The sequence below is a fragment of the Drosophila albomicans genome, chromosome X (genome assembly GCF_009650485.2).
Source record: "Drosophila albomicans strain 15112-1751.03 chromosome X, ASM965048v2, whole genome shotgun sequence".
Taxonomy (NCBI): domain Eukaryota; kingdom Metazoa; phylum Arthropoda; class Insecta; order Diptera; family Drosophilidae; genus Drosophila; species Drosophila albomicans.
This window is the reverse complement of record NC_047627.2, coordinates 20811408-20830581: the sequence shown is the minus strand read 5'-3', so window position 1 is coordinate 20830581 and position 19174 is coordinate 20811408. Positions and strand designations below refer to the sequence as shown.

General features: G+C 36.5%; 4 protein-coding genes across 6 annotated transcripts in view; 3 read left to right on the top strand and 1 right to left on the bottom strand.

Moving 5' to 3' along the window:
* Positions 1-323: 323 nt before the first annotated feature.
* On the bottom strand, positions 324-3233 carry LOC117572149 (dual specificity mitogen-activated protein kinase kinase dSOR1). Of its 2 annotated transcripts, none has more exons than XM_034254802.2 (4): positions 2711-3233; positions 1647-2277; positions 605-934; positions 324-525 (listed from the first exon to the last, which is right to left on the bottom strand). In XM_034254802.2, exons 1-4 carry the CDS (start codon positions 2818-2820, stop codon positions 412-414), a joined length of 1185 nt encoding a protein of 394 aa, XP_034110693.1. In that variant the 5' UTR covers positions 2821-3233; the 3' UTR covers positions 324-411. The 2 variants fall into 2 exon arrangements, with proteins under 2 accessions (XP_034110693.1, XP_034110683.1); XM_034254792.2 differs by having other exon boundaries at positions 1647-2286; positions 2711-3230.
* A 278-nt stretch (positions 3234-3511) lies between these two features.
* LOC117572138 (probable serine/threonine-protein kinase tsuA) lies at positions 3512-5629 on the top strand. Its single transcript, XM_034254781.2, has 2 exons — positions 3512-4047; positions 4125-5629. Exons 1-2 carry the CDS (start codon positions 3587-3589, stop codon positions 5467-5469), a joined length of 1806 nt encoding a protein of 601 aa, XP_034110672.1. The 5' UTR covers positions 3512-3586; the 3' UTR covers positions 5470-5629.
* Positions 5630-8841: 3212 nt separating this feature from the next.
* LOC117566831 (pickpocket protein 28) lies at positions 8842-11382 on the top strand. The gene is made up of 3 exons (XM_034246406.2): positions 8842-9324; positions 9382-9979; positions 11069-11382. Exons 1-3 carry the CDS (start codon positions 8884-8886, stop codon positions 11380-11382), a joined length of 1353 nt encoding a protein of 450 aa, XP_034102297.2. The 5' UTR covers positions 8842-8883.
* Positions 11383-16838: 5456 nt separating this feature from the next.
* The window catches only part of LOC117573213 (scoloptoxin SSD14), a 29994-nt gene continuing 27658 nt past the window's right edge, over positions 16839-19174 (top strand). The window contains exon 1 of one of the 2 annotated variants that reach the window (XM_034256229.2): positions 16839-17236. In XM_034256229.2, coding sequence (XP_034112120.1) covers positions 17178-17236 — 59 coding nt within the window. In that variant the 5' untranslated portion in view covers positions 16839-17177. The remainder of the gene's footprint in view (positions 17237-19174) is intronic. The other variant, XM_034256258.2, reaches the window with a different exon arrangement.

The following is a 19174-nucleotide window of genomic DNA, read 5'->3' as shown; positions in this document are numbered from 1 at the left end:
CTATAAATATTACTTTTAAAGATTACAATTCCCGAAATGCCCGAAAAATTGAAAAACTTGCATTTACGATCTTGAATTCGACTGTTTTATTTTAGCATTTTCTTTAGTTTTTGATTTGCTTCTTTCTTCCATTGTGTGTTCTTTTGAGTATAAAGATCAGAGCGCGAAAGAGACGGCCAACATACACACGCACAATGAGTGTGAGCAAGACGTAGATAGATAAAAGAGGGAGAGAGAGAGAGATGGTGAATGAATAGGGGGGATAGCAGCAAGTTGATACAACAAGTACAATACAATACATACAAATAAATAACGTGGTGTAGTTTTGTAATGTGCGTGTGCGTGTATCTTAAATAAAGATTGTTGTTCTGTTCGTGTTTACAGGAATGATAATTATTATTATTATTATTATTAGTTGGGCGATGTATTGCGTTTCGGCGTCGATGGCGGCAAATCCATTGTCTTGCACACCCAACCCGATATGTCCACATCTTCGACCTCCGCCTTGCGTATCCATGGATGGCTCTTCAAGTATTCGAAAAACAACAAAGAGAGTTCAGAATGTTTAAATATAGAAAGGTAAATAAACGAGACAACGTAATACCAGCAATGTCTTGAGATCGGCTCGCTCATCGGGCTGTTTCTTGAGGCAGATGTCGACGAAATCCTTGAACTCTGTTGAGAATATCTTGTGTTCCAACTTGGGCGGCGGTTCATTAACAATGTAATCCAACAGCTCGAATATCGCCATCACTTTCGGCTCCAACACCGTCTGCTGTCCATCCTCATTGGCATTCTCTGCGAATATTGACTCCAGTGTGACCGTATCTGGCGGCGGAATCGGATACATGCCAATGGCCATTTCCACTAGTGATAAACCCAATGACCAAATGTCCGACTGCACCGAATAGTGTGTACCCTGCAATCGTTCAGGCTGCAAAAGGGAGAAAAATTCAATGTAAATTAGTTTTGAAACGATTTGAAATTGGGTGCTTTCCTTTTTTTTCTGAATTAGTAGTGAAATGTTTTCAAATTGCGTTATTTCGTTCATTTCTGAACGATTATAAATTATAGATTTGCACTTTAGAGATATTTAAAAATAATAATACATAATTAGAAATAAAATAAATCATTTTAATCTACACAAAATTAAGAATTGAGCTAAAAGAAAAATTGAGGTTTACAAATATTCATCTAGTATTGAAAATTTTGCTAAAGTTGGATTAAATTCCAAATGAATTTTGAATTTGTATGCCATTGATTTCTAGGAAAAAGTATCTCAATATAAATAATGTTGATGCTAACCAAATGGAACTCATAAATCAATATTATTGTAAAATTTGAGAATGTTTTTGAGAGATAAAATAAATAGAAATGAATTTTGTGGGCAAAAAATTATATAAATATTAGCAAATGAAACGGAATTTTCTGGGAAATAATTTATGAGTATTACTAATATTGAATACAAATGGAACAGTTCAATATTGTGGAATATTAGAAAACGGTTTTAAAGGTCGAAAGTTTTGTAGTATTTGTTTTTCGTGGCTTTGCTGAAATCTAGGAACACAAACCGTCTATTTTACAACGCGATTGAAAGGAACAAAACTCCCTTGTTGTTAGTATATAGTGTAGTTGATAATACTGACCGACATGTAGCTTCGCGTGCCCACAAACGAGTTCGCCATCGAATCAATCAGCTGACCCGACACACCAAAATCACAGATCTTAATCTCGCCGCTGCTGTTGACGAGTATGTTGCTCGGCTTCACATCCCGATGGATGATCGCATGCTTGTCCCGCAGATAGCTGAGTCCCTTGAGCACCGCCAGCGTGATGCGACCCAATATCGATTCCGGTATGCGTCCCGCCCGCTTCAGGATGAGATCGAGACTCCCGCCATCCATGTACTCCATGCAAATGCTGATCTCGCCGTCGCTATAGAAGGCGCCATAGAAGCCAACGATGTGGGGGAAATTGCATTCGTGGAGGACTTTCAGTTCGCGCAGGATTTGCTTTTTGATCGCCGGCTTCACCTCCAGATGGATCAGTTTGCGGGCCATTATCAGTTTGGTGAGTGTGTGACGGACCTTCATGACAACGCCGCCGTTGCCGGAGCCCAGTTCGCCCAGCTTCTCGAGATCCTCCTCGGATAGTTCGCCGATTTTCTCCTTTTGGCTGAGAAAGACTTTGATCCGTTTGCGTTCGGTGTCGTCCATGTCGAGGCCCTCCAGGGTTTCGGTTAATGCATCGATGCTCGTCTTTGGCTTCCCCAGCAAACTGTGTGTGCTTTAATTTAACTTTTTAATGCATTTTGTGCAGAACAAAACGAAAAGCAGAAAACAACAACTATGAACTGTGTGGGAGGAGGGGAAGGTGGAAGGGGAATATGGGGAGTGCCGGTAAAGGATATAGAGATGGCAAAGATTTTCTACACACACACACACACGCATACATGTGTGCTTATGTGTGTGTGTGTGTGTTTGTCGCACTTCGTGCGTCATTTTGGACAACAACAAGAACAGGAAAAACACTTTTTGCTTTTGCTTTACTTTACTTTACTTTTCTTTGCATTTGACTTTGTGGGCGGGGTTGTGGAGGCGTTTGAAAAGCAATCAAAACTGTGTATACACTTATGTTATGTGCACATATACATAGATACGATATATGCACATATCTAATATGTATAGATTGAAATAAGTCATATATTTACTCTGTTCCCGATGGTGTTTTAAATGGTGGCGTTGGTGCCACTTGTGTGGCAGCAACAGTTGCTTCCACATTCACCGGTGGCAGCACTAGGTTTAGTTTATTTTTCGACATCTCTCAGCTCCTTCGTCTTCTTCTTGATCACACAGCAAACACACGAATTTAATACGATTCAGAAAACAAACAACAAACAAAAAAAAAAACAAAAGTGATATAAATCGCCGACGTTTGCTGAGGATGGTTTGGTTGAAGGAGGGGGGGAAGACGCGAGGATTTTTTTTTTTTTGGTTGCCAGCAGCAGCAGCAGCAGTGAAGAACCGACAGCGTTGACCACAAATTGTATAATCAGCAAACTGTTGTAGGTGGTTGGTTAGTTGGTTCGTTTCGCTTGCGGTTCCTCCTCGCAACAACAATAACAACAATAGCGACGACAACAAGAACAGATTATTTGTACCGCACAATTTCGCGAATTTTTATGGCCAAGATTGTTGATTTCCTATCGATAGCGCAACGCACCGATAACGGAAAAATCTTGACAACGCCGCCGCCGGCACTTATCGTTTGTCTGGGTCACGTATGACGTCACAGCTGACCATTTTAGACATTCGCATTGCGAAGTGTAGCAAATTTAGCATTTTATGTTTTTATTTTTACAACATTAAATTGTAATTTGCAAAAATTATTTTTAATAATTAGAATGTAAATAATGAAATAGGGAAAAGGCAAATGCATCAGTGCGCATAACCATTTGAAAAAGTTGTCGAGCTGCGCAATTCAAATGCACATTTCGATAGGTTTTGTGTATATCGTTCGTTGTGAATGGTAAAATTAATTGCAAGTTTTTTGGTCGCTGTTTCAAACTGTGCGAATTAAACACAAGATGAAGAATTTAATGGTGCCGCTTAGCGGCACCAATGATGAGCCGAGCAACAGTAACAACAATAACAACAGCGGCAGCAACAATAACAACAACAACTGCAACTTCCATAAGGATGCGCTGTTGGGCTTTGCCATCGAGCTGCCCGATGAGCAACTGGACAATGCTGTGATCCAGCTGCAGGCGGCAGCAGCTCAACAGCAGCAGAACACAAATAAGAACAGCAGTAACAACAGTATCAACAAAAACAACAGTACAAACAACAACAACAACAATACTAGTAACAACAGTGGTGATTATCATCAATCTATGCTACACTGTGAGCTCCCAGATTGTTATCAGTTTGACGGCGCTGCTGCTGCCTCCGAGCTGGTAAATGTGGCCAACAAGAACTGTGACTCATTGGCCAAATTGGCTTATAATCTCTATCGGCTTGCCAAAGATGATCACATTGTAATCGATCGGTGAGTGAGGCGCAGCTTAGAAGTAGTAAATTAGACACACACACACAACACAACTTACAGCCGATGACTGATTACAGCAAACGCAATGAAGTGGTGCGCACCAATGCGTTGACCAACCAGAAGACCATCTATCGCTGCATGGACCCTGTGGGCATGGGCATGTGTTCAACCACAAAGGAACCACCGTTCTCCAAGGCAAGTCGACCACGCAAGCGAACAGCGACGGCAGCAGCAGCAACCACGACGTCGATGCAGGCAGCGAACATTGCAGCGCCAAGTGGCGCCATTAAGAAGACCATGAATGAGCCAATGCCAGCTGCCGATGCTGATGATTCAATGCTGCGCACACGTTCCGGACGCATTGTGCGCGCCGCTTTGCCGCAGTCAGCAACTCCAACGCCGTCTTCGGGTCAAATGCTGGAGTTGCTTGTGGCCGAGCTGAGAGACAAAGACTATTGTGCACCGTCAGCGGTGGCAGCAACGCCCGCAGCATCGCAGCCTGCAACAGCTCCAGCAGCAGTAGCAGATGCAGAAGCAGTTGAGTTGCGTGAGCCGCGAGCCGTGCCACAAAATGCCATTTGTCCGGGCTGCAGCAAGATCTTCTTGGGCCGTCGCTTGCAGCGGCATTACGTCAAGTTCCCCGAGCATATGCCCAGTGCCATTGCTGTGCGGCAACAGCAGCAGTTGCAGCAACAGGACCAGCCACAAGCACAGCACCAGCAGCAGCAGCAACCACAACACTTGCAGCAACATCAACAGCAGCAACCACAATTAACGTCCAGTGTGCCAACGTTATTTGGCCTACTTACGGGGCAGCTACAACGTCACAGTCACCTCAGCGAGGAGCAGCGTGCCGATCTCTTTCTGCACGAGCTGAACGACTTTGTGGAGCAGTTGCAGCTGCGCAGCACACGCCTCATACGCAACACGTCGGGACTGCACTTTGTGAACGCCCGCATTGCCCGTGTCCTGGGCATTCCTGAGGGTCAGTATGCTCTCGATATGTCGGCCATGGAATCGGCGCAGGCGCCGACCCCAGAGCCCGAGTTGCAGCAACTGTTACACACCGGCGGCGGCGGTGTGGCAGGTGTGGCACGCAATCTGGTCGATTATCCGGGTCTGAGCATGTCGCTGGATGACACGCTCACCGACGAGGCGGCGCAACGTTTGAATTTGTCCGCTGGCGGCAAATTGTTGCCCCCATCCGAGGAGAGTCTGTTGCGCAACGTTGGCGATCTGATGCAACCGCCGGTGGCAGTTGTGGTGGCACCTCCTACCGTGGGTCATGTTGTGGCGGGCGCCATGCTGCCGCACTACGATCATGCCAGCGATAATGCTGTCGAGGCGCTTAGCATGAAGGAAACTCCGAATGCCGCTATTTTGGATCTCAATGTTGATTTCTTTCAGTTCAACAACAATTAGCTAAACTCATTACACTTCTTCTTTTTTACACTTTTACATCTAGTATTAATATAATTGAGTATTGTTGAGCCACGCCATGAAAATGAATGTACAATTTTGATTGTGAAACGAATATATACACACATCTAGTTGATAAGCATGAAATGCATTTACAATGAAATCTATATTTTTGTATTTTTGCTTTTTTCATGCATATATCTTGTTAGGGGCGAATTTATTGCGTCGTAGAAGAAAGTCCACAAGTATTCTATACATTTCTTATCTTTCTTTAGTGGTATCTATAGCAAGATTTGAATTTTGCGAAAGCTTTTCGTTAAAGAAGGTTGCAAGCATTTATTTCATAGTATTTATATTTTAGTACTCTTTAGTATAGTTTGATATACCAAATGTGACCTTCGGCACTTTTTGGTATTCTTGTGGTATATTTAGTAGATTAAAAATACAGTTTCTTTACAATGGGTAGCGGGTATTTCACAGTCTTATTTGTGTACTTGATTAATTGAATTTTGCGAAAGGGTTTCATCAAAGAAGTTTGCATATATGTACATATGTATGTACATTTATTTCCTATTATTTATATATTAGTACTCTTTAAAAAAGTTCGAATTTGGTATTTCATCGATATATCAAATGTGACCTTCGGCACTTTTTAGTATTCTTGTGGTATATTATTTGGTATATTTTGTATATTAAAAATACCACATTTTTTTACTCTGGTAAAAATATCGGTTGATACATCATTTAAACTGAAAAAAACATTTGCCATTTTTTTATTTGGAGTAAATAACATATAAATCTTATAGCTTTTGGTTGACACTTTAGATAGAGCTAAAAATAATTCTGGAATTATTTTTCTGGTTAAAGAAAAATAAAAAATGAACGAATTTGTATACATTTTTATTATTGTACAGAAAAAAGTCCTTATATCTGGCTTAACTATAGAGCTTTAAGAATACATTTTACTTATTTTTAAAATTGTTTCAGCTTATGTTTTTTAGAATTTTGTTTGAGATATACAATATAATTTATCATTCAAGTCTTGAAAATAAATTACAAAAGTAAATAAATTTTCGTTGCATACTTTTAAGCGCACACTTTTAATATGTTGAATTTGAAATGATGTTTGCAGTGAGAACAATTAGTTTGTAAAACAAACTCTTAGATCGATGTTGCTGTTGAATTACGAAATGTCGATGCATTTGCATAATTTCTATTTTGCATTGTGCAAACCTCTTTTCATGTGTGTGTCGTTGACAAATATTGCCACGCCCACACGCCCAACGACGTTGTACATTAAGCGCCACTTGTTGTGGGGCAGCAGCAGCTGCAATTCAATTTGGAACTTATCACTGCTTTCTGTGGGAGTGTGTGTGTGTGTGTGTGTGCTCGGTGCTTATTTGCCTAGTGTCAATATGATTTAAGCTGACGAGCGCTGCTCATTTGTGTATCGAAGAGGTGTTTGCGATTGCACCGCACTATAAATGCAATTTGCGTGACGCATTTTAATGTTAGTTGCTTTCATCATGCGAATCCACGTCGATGCCAAACGCCAGCAGCGCCATCTGGCGTCCAATAGCGGCGACGGCGATGGCGACGTCGTTCGCACCAACAACAATGAATCCAGCGACGATGAAGAGTTGTCGCTGTGCAATCGAGAGGCGATCAAAAAGAGTGTCAAATACTATTTGCAAAATAGTTCGTTGCATGGCCTCAAGTATATTGCCGAAGAGAGGATTACGATTCCCGAGCGGTTTGTTCTTCACTTTGTTTGGCTACCTCAACAGCATTTGAGTGACCTTGTCATCTTGTTCGGCAGCGTCTTCTTTGGCATCTCATTTGTGCTTGTTGTCATACTGTCGGGATTCTTCATCTCCAACATCTACATCAAGTGGAGCGCATCGCCCATCATCATCTCGACCAGCGCCAAGCAGCTGCTCACCAGCACCATGCCATTTCCGGCGGTCACTATTTGCAATCTCAATCAGGCACTGCGTAGTCGCGTTCAACGCATCTCGCGGTGAGTCATCCGAATGCTCAAATTCTATATAAACACAAGTAAACCATATTATTTAAAAAGCTAAGAAATAAACTGGTGTATCTGCTTAATATCGCAAAGAATTAAGTGCAGTTTATTTCGGGTTTCTTACTCAGTTTTCGGAAGTTCTTTTCTTTTTATACCCGCTACCCATAGGGTAGAAGGATATTACAACTTTGTGCCGGCAGGAAATGTATGTAACAGGTAGAAAAAGGCATCTCCGACCCTATAAAGTATATATATTTTTGATCAGCATCAATAGCCGAGACGATCTAGCAATGTCCGTATATCTGTCTGTCCGTCCGTCCATATGAAACACTGGATCTCAGAGATAGAGCTATAATTTTTTTTCGACAGCATTTGTTATGTTTTTACGCAGGTCTAGTTTGTTTTAAATTTTTGCCACACCCACTTCCGTCTCCGCAAATCAAAAAATCGAATAACAAACGTAAAGCTAGAGCTGAATTTTGGTGTATACAATAATAACTATAGTATTTTTGAGTCCTGAAAATTTGGTTGCGATCAGATAAAAATTGTGGAAGGTATTAAAGAAATACTTTTATATGGGCAAAAACGCTTACTTCCTAGGGGTCTTATGGTATAATTTTAATGTGGTACTTGATCGATATAACAAATATACCGTTTGTAATATTTTTAGTATTTTTGTAGTATTTTCGGTATATTTTGAGAACAATACCGCAATATATTGTTTTTATTCAAAATGGGTAGCGGGTATCTCACAGTCGAACACACTCGACTGTAGCTTTCTTACTTGTTTCTTATTATTTTAGTACGTTTTACTATCGCAAAGAATTAAGTGAATTCAACAGGCAGTTTATTTCGGGTTTTTTACTCAGTTATTTTTATCTTAGCCTACAGCTAAAAATAATCAATGAATCGGAATCAAATCACTTACATTTTAATTTCTATTTATTTTTATTATTTTCTATTGGTTAACGACGCGTTCTTGAGTTAGTACAAACGTTGTCTCATCAGAAATGCCTTGGCTTTAAATTTACATACATACATACATGTATGTATATAGAATATGTACATTAGTTATTTTGTTAAAGGAAAAATATAATATAAAAAAGTGGTGCTATTCTTATTTTTGCAACTCTATAAACTTCTTTCAACCTGGTTAACTCTTTTAAAAGATGTTTTATCAAAGATGATCGTCATAAACGATCTGTTAGAATTACCAATTTGAATGTATGTACATACATATATTTTATTGTTATTGTTTTTATTTAACAACTGCAATAATAAGTTTGTTAATTTGAATAACAATTGTGGAATGTGATGTACAACTTAAAAATATATTTGATGTCGCATTTCAATGCCCCGAAAAAAGATCGAGCAGCAATTACTCGCTGCTGATGAGCCTGTGCAGCCAAGGCGATGATCAGACGATCACGTACGTCGGCACCTGGAAGTACTTCAAGGCGCTGCTGGTCGATGTGGCTCAGCCCTGCGACGAGATGCTTTTGTACTGCAGTTTTGGATCGCGTCGCGAGATGTGCTCGATGATCTTCAAGTCGTCGCTGACCGATGATGGATTGTGTTGCACGTTCAATGCGCTGGATCCGAGTTTTCTGTTTCGCAACTATTCGGACGATGTGCGCATGGAACCGTTGCAGGAGAGTTCACTGTACGAGGCCATCGATTGGACGCCAGAGCGTGGTTACGCGGACAAATTGCCCGAATTCTATTATCCTCGGACCTCGGGGGGAACGGGAAGTCGCATGGGTTTAACTGTGGTGTTGAATGCCTCGACAGCGGAATATTATTGCACCAAATCGATGAGCAACGGGTTCAAGGTCTGACAGAGAGAGTTGTAAATGTAATTGAATTTGTATAAATTGTTTTTGGCTTAGGTCCTCGTACACAATCCCGCCGAGTTGCCCAAGGTGAGCAATTATGGATTCATTGTGACATCGGGGAGGGAGGCACGCATTGTCATTGATCCCGTTTATGAGGACGCAACGCCTAGCATTCGATCAATTAAGAAATCGGTGCGTCGTTGTCTCTTCTCGGATGAGAACGATTTGACCTATTATCGCACGTATTCGCGTAAAAACTGCGAACTCGAGTGTGAGGCCAAATTGCTGTTGCGCGATTGTAGCTGTGTTCTTTACTATTTGCCTCGCATCGATCCGGCGGCTCGAGTTTGCGGACCCAACGATAACAACTGCACGAATCGCGTCCAGACCGAGATCGAGTCTTCGAACACGGAATTGTCATGCGAGAGTTGTTGGCCCGGCTGTTTTGAGCTCACCTATCGCACCACGATGTCCACGTCGATGATTGTCACGGGTCCAAGCTATCAGAGTGGCGAGGATCTGCCCGAGGATCTCTTCAGCACTAGCAACGGTTCTGTTAACAACGATCTGTCCGTTCTGCACTTCTACTATCTGACCAACAACTTGCGGAGCACCACCAAATCCGAGATGTTTGGCTTCACCGAGTTTCTTTGTAAGCTAAGATTCTCAAAAATAACAAAGTAGTTTATCCTTGATCAGTGTGAACAACCGAGATGTTATAGCCATTTCCGTCTGTCTGTCTGTCTGTCTGACTGCATCAGCATCTAGATCTCAGAGTCTATTAGATATAGAGATATAACTTTTTTTCAACAGCACTTGTTATGTTTTCACGCAGATCAAGTTTGTTTAAAATGTTTGCCACGCCCACATCAGCCTACGCACATTGACAAACAAAATTGACAATACTAACTATAGTATTTGTGATTCTTTAGAATTCGATTGCGATCGGATAAAAATTGATTTGATTAACGATATGGTATATTTTAACTTCTATGGTATATTTCGAATGTGGCTCTTTATCGTTATACCAAATATGGTACTCGGTATATTTCAATATTTTTAAGGTATATTGTATAAAAATTGCATTGGCTGACAATATGGTATATTTTAACCTCTATGGTATATTTTGAATGTAGTGTGTTCTTCATCATTATACCAAATATGACCTTCGGTATATTTCAAAATGTTTAAGGTATAGGGGATAAAAATTGCTTTGATTAACGATATGGTATATTTTGACTTCTATGGTATATTTCGAATGTAGTACTTCGTCGTTATACCAAATATGGTATTCGGTATATTTGGTATGGTATATTTCAATATTTGTATTGAGTATATTTTAAAAATAATACCGCACTGTCTTGATAGTGCGTATCTCACTGCTTTCTTACTTGTTATTTTTTGTAAGAATCATTAATACATTATATTTAGCAAACATTTTGTGAATACTTCAAATATTTGTGCTGCCTCTTTCTCTCTTTTTCTTTATCTCACTTTTGTTATTTCTATAAAAAAATATAGACTACATTTGTTAACAGTCTAAAGATTTAGTCTGTATCATTTTGTGTTTTTTTTATTATTTGTTAGCAAGCATTTTTTATATAAGTATGTGCAAGATTTATATTGACACATTCTCTTTCTCTTTTTGTTTTTAAACAGTAGTATTTTCATCTTTTTTAGTTATTTGTGTTATTTTGTAGTGTAGCCTCTTACCCGTATATTTTTCTCGGTTTGATTGCAGCCAACACTGGTGGCTTGTTGGGTCTCTTTATGGGCTTCAGCATCTTTTCGGTGATAGAGATCGTCTACTACATAACAGTGCGTCCGTATTGTGCATCGCGAACGATCCAACAGCGACGCCAGCGTCGAGAGGCAGCGCTGCGTTGGCTGACGCCTGTGCAACGGGGACGGCGACGTCTGTTGTTGCCACAGCGGCAGCAGCCGCCGCCGCCTTACAGCCAGTTGCAGTTGGTGGCGAGGCCAAAGGTCAAGTCAAGTCTGTGGCAGACACTGCGCAGCTCTCGCGATCCGCTCGTCTATCCCTATCTGGATTAGTTCTCTTGTTTGTTGTTGTTCTCGATGTTCTCGATGTTGTCGATGTTGTTGGAGCACACTTTATGGCCCTTAAGAATGCATCGGATGAGGCCGCAAGCTGAATAAATAAACCAAGGCTAAGAGAGAGGCAGAGGCCAATGAACGTGTCCATTGCACAGACTAGGTGAACGTAGGAGGCGGAGGAGGTGCAGATGATGCGGGGGCTGCCACCGGAAGTGCTGTGCCCCATGCTGGTCAATTTGAAATCGGCTATTAAATGGCGCTAATCGCTAATCGCCACGCGACTTCAATTTCAATCGGCAACCCAAAAAAAGTTTCTTTGCGCCAGCGAATTCCAAGACAATTCAACTTCGGTGAGCTCATTTACTTTGTCAACTTGTTTGTCACGTTATATTTTTCGTAGAAAAATCATATTAAATATCAATTAAGCGATCACAAAATGCTTTACATTTGATAGCTTGAAATGAAAGCAGAAAGAGGAGATTTAAGACAAGATGTTACAGAAGTAACAAAAAAGAAAAAATATACTGTTTACAATGGACAAAATGTTCAATAATAAGATATGCGAAAAGAAGCTATATCTTTAATTCAGATAGGTCAAAATAAATATTCTCAATGAACAAAATAACTGAGTTAATTTTGTAACAGTTTATATTATTTTGTTTCGAAAGGCAAAAGTTTGAAATGAGTTTAGCATTTTAAATAGTTGAAAAATTAAGAAGAAAATATGTTATGGAAACAGAAGCTTTAATAATAAAAAAAAAATAATATTTAGAATGAAAAACGGTTTAATAATGAGATATGAGAAAATAAGTTAATTTCGTAGAAATTTATTTTATTCTTTGAAATAAATGCAGCATTTTAAATAGTTGAAAAAGAGAGAAGAAAATATGTTAGAAAAACACAAGCTATAGAAGCTATAATTCAAAAGCGTAAAATAAATATTTACAATGAATGATAAACTTTATATATTGGAAATTTATGTTATTCTCTTCTCAAATGAGAAGGCAATTAATACTATATAAAAATAGAATATAATGAATAAATGAAAAGTTAAACGAAAACAACAAAATACAGAAAAGGGCGATGAACTACAGTAAAATATGATATCATAGCTAAAAAGAAAAGTTAAAAGTAAAATACAAGATTCTAAAAAAAAGGCAATGAACATTTTGTATTGCAAAGAGGATTTGGCAGTTAATAAGAAAATGCTGGGCAAACAAAATAACATTTCTAGGTTTTTTGTTGATTAAAATAAAATAAAATTTGCTGCATTTTTAAAGAATATTTGATCAATTTTAATGTACTTCTTGATATTTGATTAACAAAAAAGTAACAAATATTTGGCAGTATTTCGCACTTAATAAAAATTCAAAGATGTTCGGCATATAAAAGAAGATATAATTATAAATACATTGCAATGAAAACACAAGCTACAAACAATTTAAATATATATTTAAATTAACACATTTTCAAGGCAATAAAAATCACAACTTTATTAAATTCTTAATTCTGTTTTAAATGAACTAAAACTTACCACATAAAAATAATACTAGCAAATATTTTCTATAAAAATTATTGTGTTATTATCGAAGTTAGCGATATTTAAATGCAGTTGACTATAAGTGTATGCGAAATTCGTATTTGTTAAAAATTGCATTACATTCAGTTTTTGGTTTTGTGTGTCAGTTGTAAATGAATGGATAGAAATTGATTGTTGCTCGACGATGTGTACAGAGAGACAGACATGTGTCTGAGGGTCGTTACCAAAAATGGCAAACTGGCGTTTTGGCTAAAAACGTCGCACTGATGTCACTTCTGCTTACAGACGAAGAGACGGAGCGAAGTGCGTTCCGTTTCTCCAACTGTTTTTGGCCTGAGATATATGTACATACATACATATGTATATACACATTTACAATAACAGCAAAGCAACAACAATTACTTTAGCAATGGGAATTTTTACGATCCAGGCGCGCTTTGGGAGCAAGTGTCACAAGTCGCCGCGTCAATGTCAAGTGGCCAAAGTGGCCAAAGTGGCAGCCACTTGGCTCCACGGAAATTTGTCTACACTCACACACTCACACACACACACATACACATGACATAGACATAGTTTGTGTGTGTGTGTTGGTGTGTTGCGCTTTATTACGAGAATTATGCCAGCTGGAAAATCTCAAATCGCGCCTAGTTCCAACAGCAACGCCTCATCACACATACTACCTACTACATACTATATCTATATATACGTATATATGTATGTAGATATTTATACACTGAAAAAAGACCAGTTTTTCAAATTAAGAACAATTATCTTAGAATTTGTATTCTTCAAATGAAAACACTTTAGGAACAAAGCCTAAAAGCTAAGAACATTGGTCATAAACAATTCCAAATGCTTAAAATAAGAAAATATATGTATAAAATAAAAAAAAATATATAAAATAGAATTACAGAATAATGTAATCCATTAAAATTCCTATAATGTTTTTATATAATTAATATATTATGTCATATTTTCATGATCTTTTAATACGATGTTCATACCCCATAATTATTACAACTTTGTGCCTCCTTGAAATCTACATACTATATGTAACAGGCAAAACGGTTTATCTTTTCGGTATATAACTATAGTATTTAGGAGTCCTGATTTTGAAATTTGTTAACGATCAAATAAACATTTTAAAAGTTATTTTAGAAATACTTTTATATGGGAAAAACGCCTACTTACTAAGGTTCTGGTTTGTCTTTGACTCTATGGAATATTTTGCATGTAGTACTATATCAATATACCAATTATAGCATTTAGTATATTTTTAGTATTTTTGTGGTATATTTTAAAATTAATACCCTATAGTTTTTGCTTCTATTCAAATTAGGTTGTGAGCATCTCACGACTGTAGCTGTATATTACTTGTTGCTCTTAAAACTATAAGAAGTTTTCCTTTTATCATGATGTTATATCAAATGTTCTTGCGCTTGTTCATTTCATTTAATTTTTGCATATTCCTGATGCCAACATTCTGAGTACTAAGACGAAAATCATGGTTTCAGAACTTTTTTTCCTCAGTGTATATATTTTAGTTGATGCCGCATGATCGCAGCACACTTGTGGGAGGCGGGGGACGAGCTGCAGCGACGTTGGCAATGTAAACAAACAAGTGGCGTGGCAACAACGTCGATGTCTGTGTGTGTGTGTGTGTGTTTTATGTAGTTTCTTTTTTGCCTTTTGCTCTGTTTTATATTTCTCTTGCTTGGCTGTGATTCATTCACACCACAGCAGCTTGAACAACAACAACAACAACAACAACAAGAACGCCGCACATGTGGCGGAATAAGGCTGCAATGGACTTTTGACGTGGCCAAAAAAGAGACCACGAGACATCCGTCGACGCTAGTCCAAAAAGCTCCATCAGACAATAAGAGAATAAAAACTATGAAAAAATCATTAAGCATCACTACAAATCAGTCACCAGTTGTATTAATTAGCTGATGGTTCAGATATCACATAAAACTATATAACATTTTTAGGCTTTTTATTATTTAAAATAAATAACCATTTGCAACGTTTTTAAACGATATTTCAACCACTTTCATATAGTGTTTAGTAAAATTAAAAAGTAGTTTTGAAAAGAAAAACAAAAACATATATTTTAAAAGTATTTAATTTTTAATAAAGTGAAAGTAGTTTCTATTTTAAAGATATTTGTTGTACTATTTCTTAATTTTTTAAAATACAATATTTTAAACATATTTTTTTTTACACTTTTATTCATTGCAAAAAATTTGTTTTGATCAATAAGTAAGAAATATATTTTTCAAATATTTTATTATTATTTAAAATTGAAAAAATTTTGTACAAATTAAACTAGAAACTACTTTATACTTATTCACGAATTCGTACATTTTTAAAAATAAAATATATATATTATATTTTGCAAATAAAATACTTTTAAAGTATTTTATTTTGCAAACAAAATCCCAAAACTAATCAGAGAACAATTTAATTTACAAATAACTAATTTATATAAAAAAAATGTGAAAGTTTCTTTATGGGTCAGAAGAACCGCAATTTGAAGCATTATAATATTAGAACATTTTATTTTTATTGAAAAATGTTTAAGATTTTTCGTATTTACGAAAATATTTGCAAAATACCAAAGTTCGAAATTTGAATTCTTGTTCTTTAGAACGTCATTTTATTCTTTGTGTTTTTGTGGCATCTCAAAATCTAGATATTTTTTGCCCCGAAGTTAAATCAATACAATACAATAATAAACAACGAAGTTATTACTATGTTTGTTTGTTTGTTTGACCAGCGCCAAAATGCGCTGCTTATAAAATACAATTTCCTTGGCAGTTTGTTGTTGTTCTTTTCTACTTTGAAAAAATGCTTTGGGGTTAATATAATTTTTGTTGTTTTTAGTATTTTTAAGCTATTAATGTATTAAAAATTTACTTTTATTTCGAATGGCTTTTGTCTAGAAAAGAATTATTATTTTATTATTACTATCTTTGTAAAAAATGTTCTATTTCTTAATTTCAATATTCGATAGTGAAACAATATATTCAATTGACTTTCATAGAATTATTTTCGTATTTTATGTACTTACAAATATTTGTATTTAATGACGAAATTTTGAACTTATGTAGAAATTTTAAGTTGCTTTTGTTTGAGACAGTCCAAACAGATAATTTAGGCTAACTGTTTTTTATTTTATGGCGAGCTCTGGTTTAAAAACAATAAACTTTTCAATTCAATCAAGTTCGTGTTAAATATTTGATTTAGCTTGATTCAATTTAAACTTTGAGATTAATTTTTGAAGATTTGTAAAGACAGCATTTCCAGCTAAAATTTTCACAATTAGTTCAAGCTCAAAAGAATTTTCAAGTTCCGCTGCGTATACGAAATCAAGCATACGCTCTGTGGCACAGTGTGTGAAAAATGAGGCTGTTTCTTTGGAAACGTTTTGCCATCGATGCGCTGTTGTTGTTTCTGTTTCTGTTGCTGTTGTTGTTATTTTTGAGGCCGTTTTTCAACTGTTTTAAATGTGAATAGCAATGACATGCATTGCACACACACACACACAGAGGCACACACACACACACGTTGAAATGACGCCAACACAGGAACCGAGCGCAGCGGCATTTAATTTCCTTCTTTTTATTTTGTATGTTTATGCTAAGAAATAATAATAACAACAATAACAGCAACACGGTCAGCCACGTGGGTGGATGTGAGTGTGTGGATGAGGATGGAGATGGGGATGGGGATGGGGATGGGGATGGGAGTAGCCACCGTTGACGTTGTGAATGCTGCTGCTGCTGCTGCCGTCGCCACAGCAGCAACAACAGCAGCAACAGCAGCAACAGCAGCCACACCGTGTTTGATGGTCTCTGAGCATCCTCAGCGGAAATAGAAATTCAGTCAGACATTGAACGTCGTGCGTCGAACTGTGAATTCGCTTAACCAGAAATTATCCAACCACTAAGAACAGACGAAGAACGAACAGGGCAAGCAAATTTCGACGCTCTTTCACCTGGCCACCATTTCTTTCTTCCCCCATTTCTTGAATTCAATATATATTTTTTTTTGCGTGTTGTTGTTGTGCGTGTTTTGGCATTAAACATTTCGCGTGAAATTCTGTGCGTTGTGTGTTGTGTGTGTGTGCTTGGATTTGCAAGAATTGCAACCAACTAAGCAGCGCAAAAAAAAAAGAAACGAGGAGGAGAATCGGAGAATCGCAATTGGAGAATCGGTGGCATAACGATAACAACAACAAAGTTGGCAAATGCATTCCACGGCATGCGGCGTTGGCGCCTCCGCCACAAATCTTGCATCGCTGCAAACGTAAGTACTGAGGCATGCAACAGCAGCAGCAACAGCTTCAGCTCCAGCTACATATGCAACATTGCGTACGATATGAGTGCGAATACATGATAAGGCGATTAACCTCACACATTACTCGCTACAATCGAGGAAATCTCATTTCCATTTCCATTTCCATTTCCATTTCCATACATACATCACTCTTAATAATCGGAAAATTGTATGCAACTTGGCTGCTCGCAGATTATGAATTTCGTTTCTTTTAATCATCTCCGTTTCTTAGAATATTTCTTAGTATTATATACCTGCGAATATTTTTTGCTTTGATAAATATTCTTTATGTTGCTTCTTTGACTATTTGACAGCTTCAAATATTTATTACTTCTAAAAATATACTTTCTATTTTAGAGGGATATATTTGACTTAATTTGCTTAAAGAATTTTAGTATTTTTCTGTACAAAATACTAGTTAAATATTTGATATTTATTGAATCTTATACATTTACAAATATTTTTGATTTAATAAATATTCTGAATGAAAAGATCTTTCTATTTTCGAGGGGTATACTTGACTTGGTTTGCTAGAAGCATTTTAGTATTTTTCTGTAAAATTTGTAAGGCAATATTTTGGATCTTATGTATTTACGAATATTTTTGATTTGATAAATATTCTTTATGTTGCTTCTTTGACTATTTGACAGCATGGAATATTTATTATTTTTGTTAAAATATACTTTATATTTTCGAGGGGTATATTTGACTTGATTTGTTCAAAGTATTTTAGTATTTTTCTGTAAAAAATACTAATTAAACATTTGATATTTATTGAATCTTATATATTTACAAATCTTTTTTAATTAATGAATATTTTTGATGCTGCTTGGAATATTTATTATTTTTGTAAAAATATCTTTCTATTTTCGAGGGGTATACTTGACTTGATTTGCTAGAAGCATTTTAGTATTTTTCTGTAAAATTTGTAATGCAATATTCGGTCTTATGTATTTATAAATATTTCTTCATTGACTATTTGACAGCTTGGAATATGTATTATTTTTGTTAAAAATATACACATTTATTTTCAAGTGGTATATTTGATATGTTGATTTGTTAGTAGTATATTAGTATATTTCTGTAAAAAATACTCTTTTTGTTACTTTATCATTACTTTCTTAAAAGCTAAGCAATTTATTCAATTTCCTTTCAAATATTTTTGATTTCTCAAATATTCTTTCTGTTTCCTTCTTGTTATGACTATTTGACAGCTTGAAATTTGTATTATTTTTGAAAATAGACTTTGATTTTTAAGAGGTATATTGACTTGATTAGAATACATTGTTTATATACCAAAATATTCATTCCGATGCTTCGATTATTCGACACCTAAGCAATATTTTGCAACTTGCAATTTAGTTAAATGTTTGTAATATTATTTAGCATGTTTTTAAGTCATATTTTTTGCTTTAATTTGAAAATATTCTTATTATACTGACAGCTAGCCATACATTCATATTTTCTGTACCTGTATCAAATTTCTGCACATTTTCTTGTGTTCACTTCCACAACGAAAGCAAAAACTAATTCCTACTTGTAAAACCAACAAGTAATTTGGTGTTTAGGTGAGACAGAACGAACTGTGAATGCTCTATCAGTCAATGTGTTCTTTTAAATATTGCATTAATTTTTTCTATAAATATGTTAATATTGAATATAGAATAAAGATAGATTATAGATAGTAGAAATTAATGTTTAATAGACAAGTATTAAGAGGAAAATATATATATGTTTCTGTAGCTTATATTTGTATAAGGTTAAAGTAAGTAAAATTGTATATAACATTTCTAGAAGTGCTTTCAACAGTTCTTCATTTTGTAATATAATCCGAAATCTTCAATATTGCAATATTTTATAAAGTTGAACATAATCGAATGCAGGTAATCTTTTAGTCGATCATTTGCA

Coding starts and splice junctions, on each gene's coding strand:
- LOC117572149 (XM_034254792.2), bottom strand. CDS start 2,820: ATGTCGAAAAATAAACTAAACCTAGTGCTGCCACCGGTGAATGTGGAA. Junction 2,287..2,710: donor AAAACACCATCGGGAACAGA/GTAAATATATGA, acceptor GTTAAATTAAAG/CACACACAGTTTGCTGGGGA. Junction 935..1,646: donor GCACGCGAAGCTACATGTCG/GTCAGTATTATC, acceptor TCCCTTTTGCAG/CCTGAACGATTGCAGGGTAC.
- LOC117572138 (XM_034254781.2), top strand. CDS start 3,587: ATGAAGAATTTAATGGTGCCGCTTAGCGGCACCAATGATGAGCCGAGC. Junction 4,048..4,124: donor GATCACATTGTAATCGATCG/GTGAGTGAGGCG, acceptor GACTGATTACAG/CAAACGCAATGAAGTGGTGC.
- LOC117566831 (XM_034246406.2), top strand. CDS start 8,884: ATGAGCCTGTGCAGCCAAGGCGATGATCAGACGATCACGTACGTCGGC. Junction 9,325..9,381: donor CGATGAGCAACGGGTTCAAG/GTCTGACAGAGA, acceptor TTTTTGGCTTAG/GTCCTCGTACACAATCCCGC. Junction 9,980..11,068: donor TGGCTTCACCGAGTTTCTTT/GTAAGCTAAGAT, acceptor GTTTGATTGCAG/CCAACACTGGTGGCTTGTTG.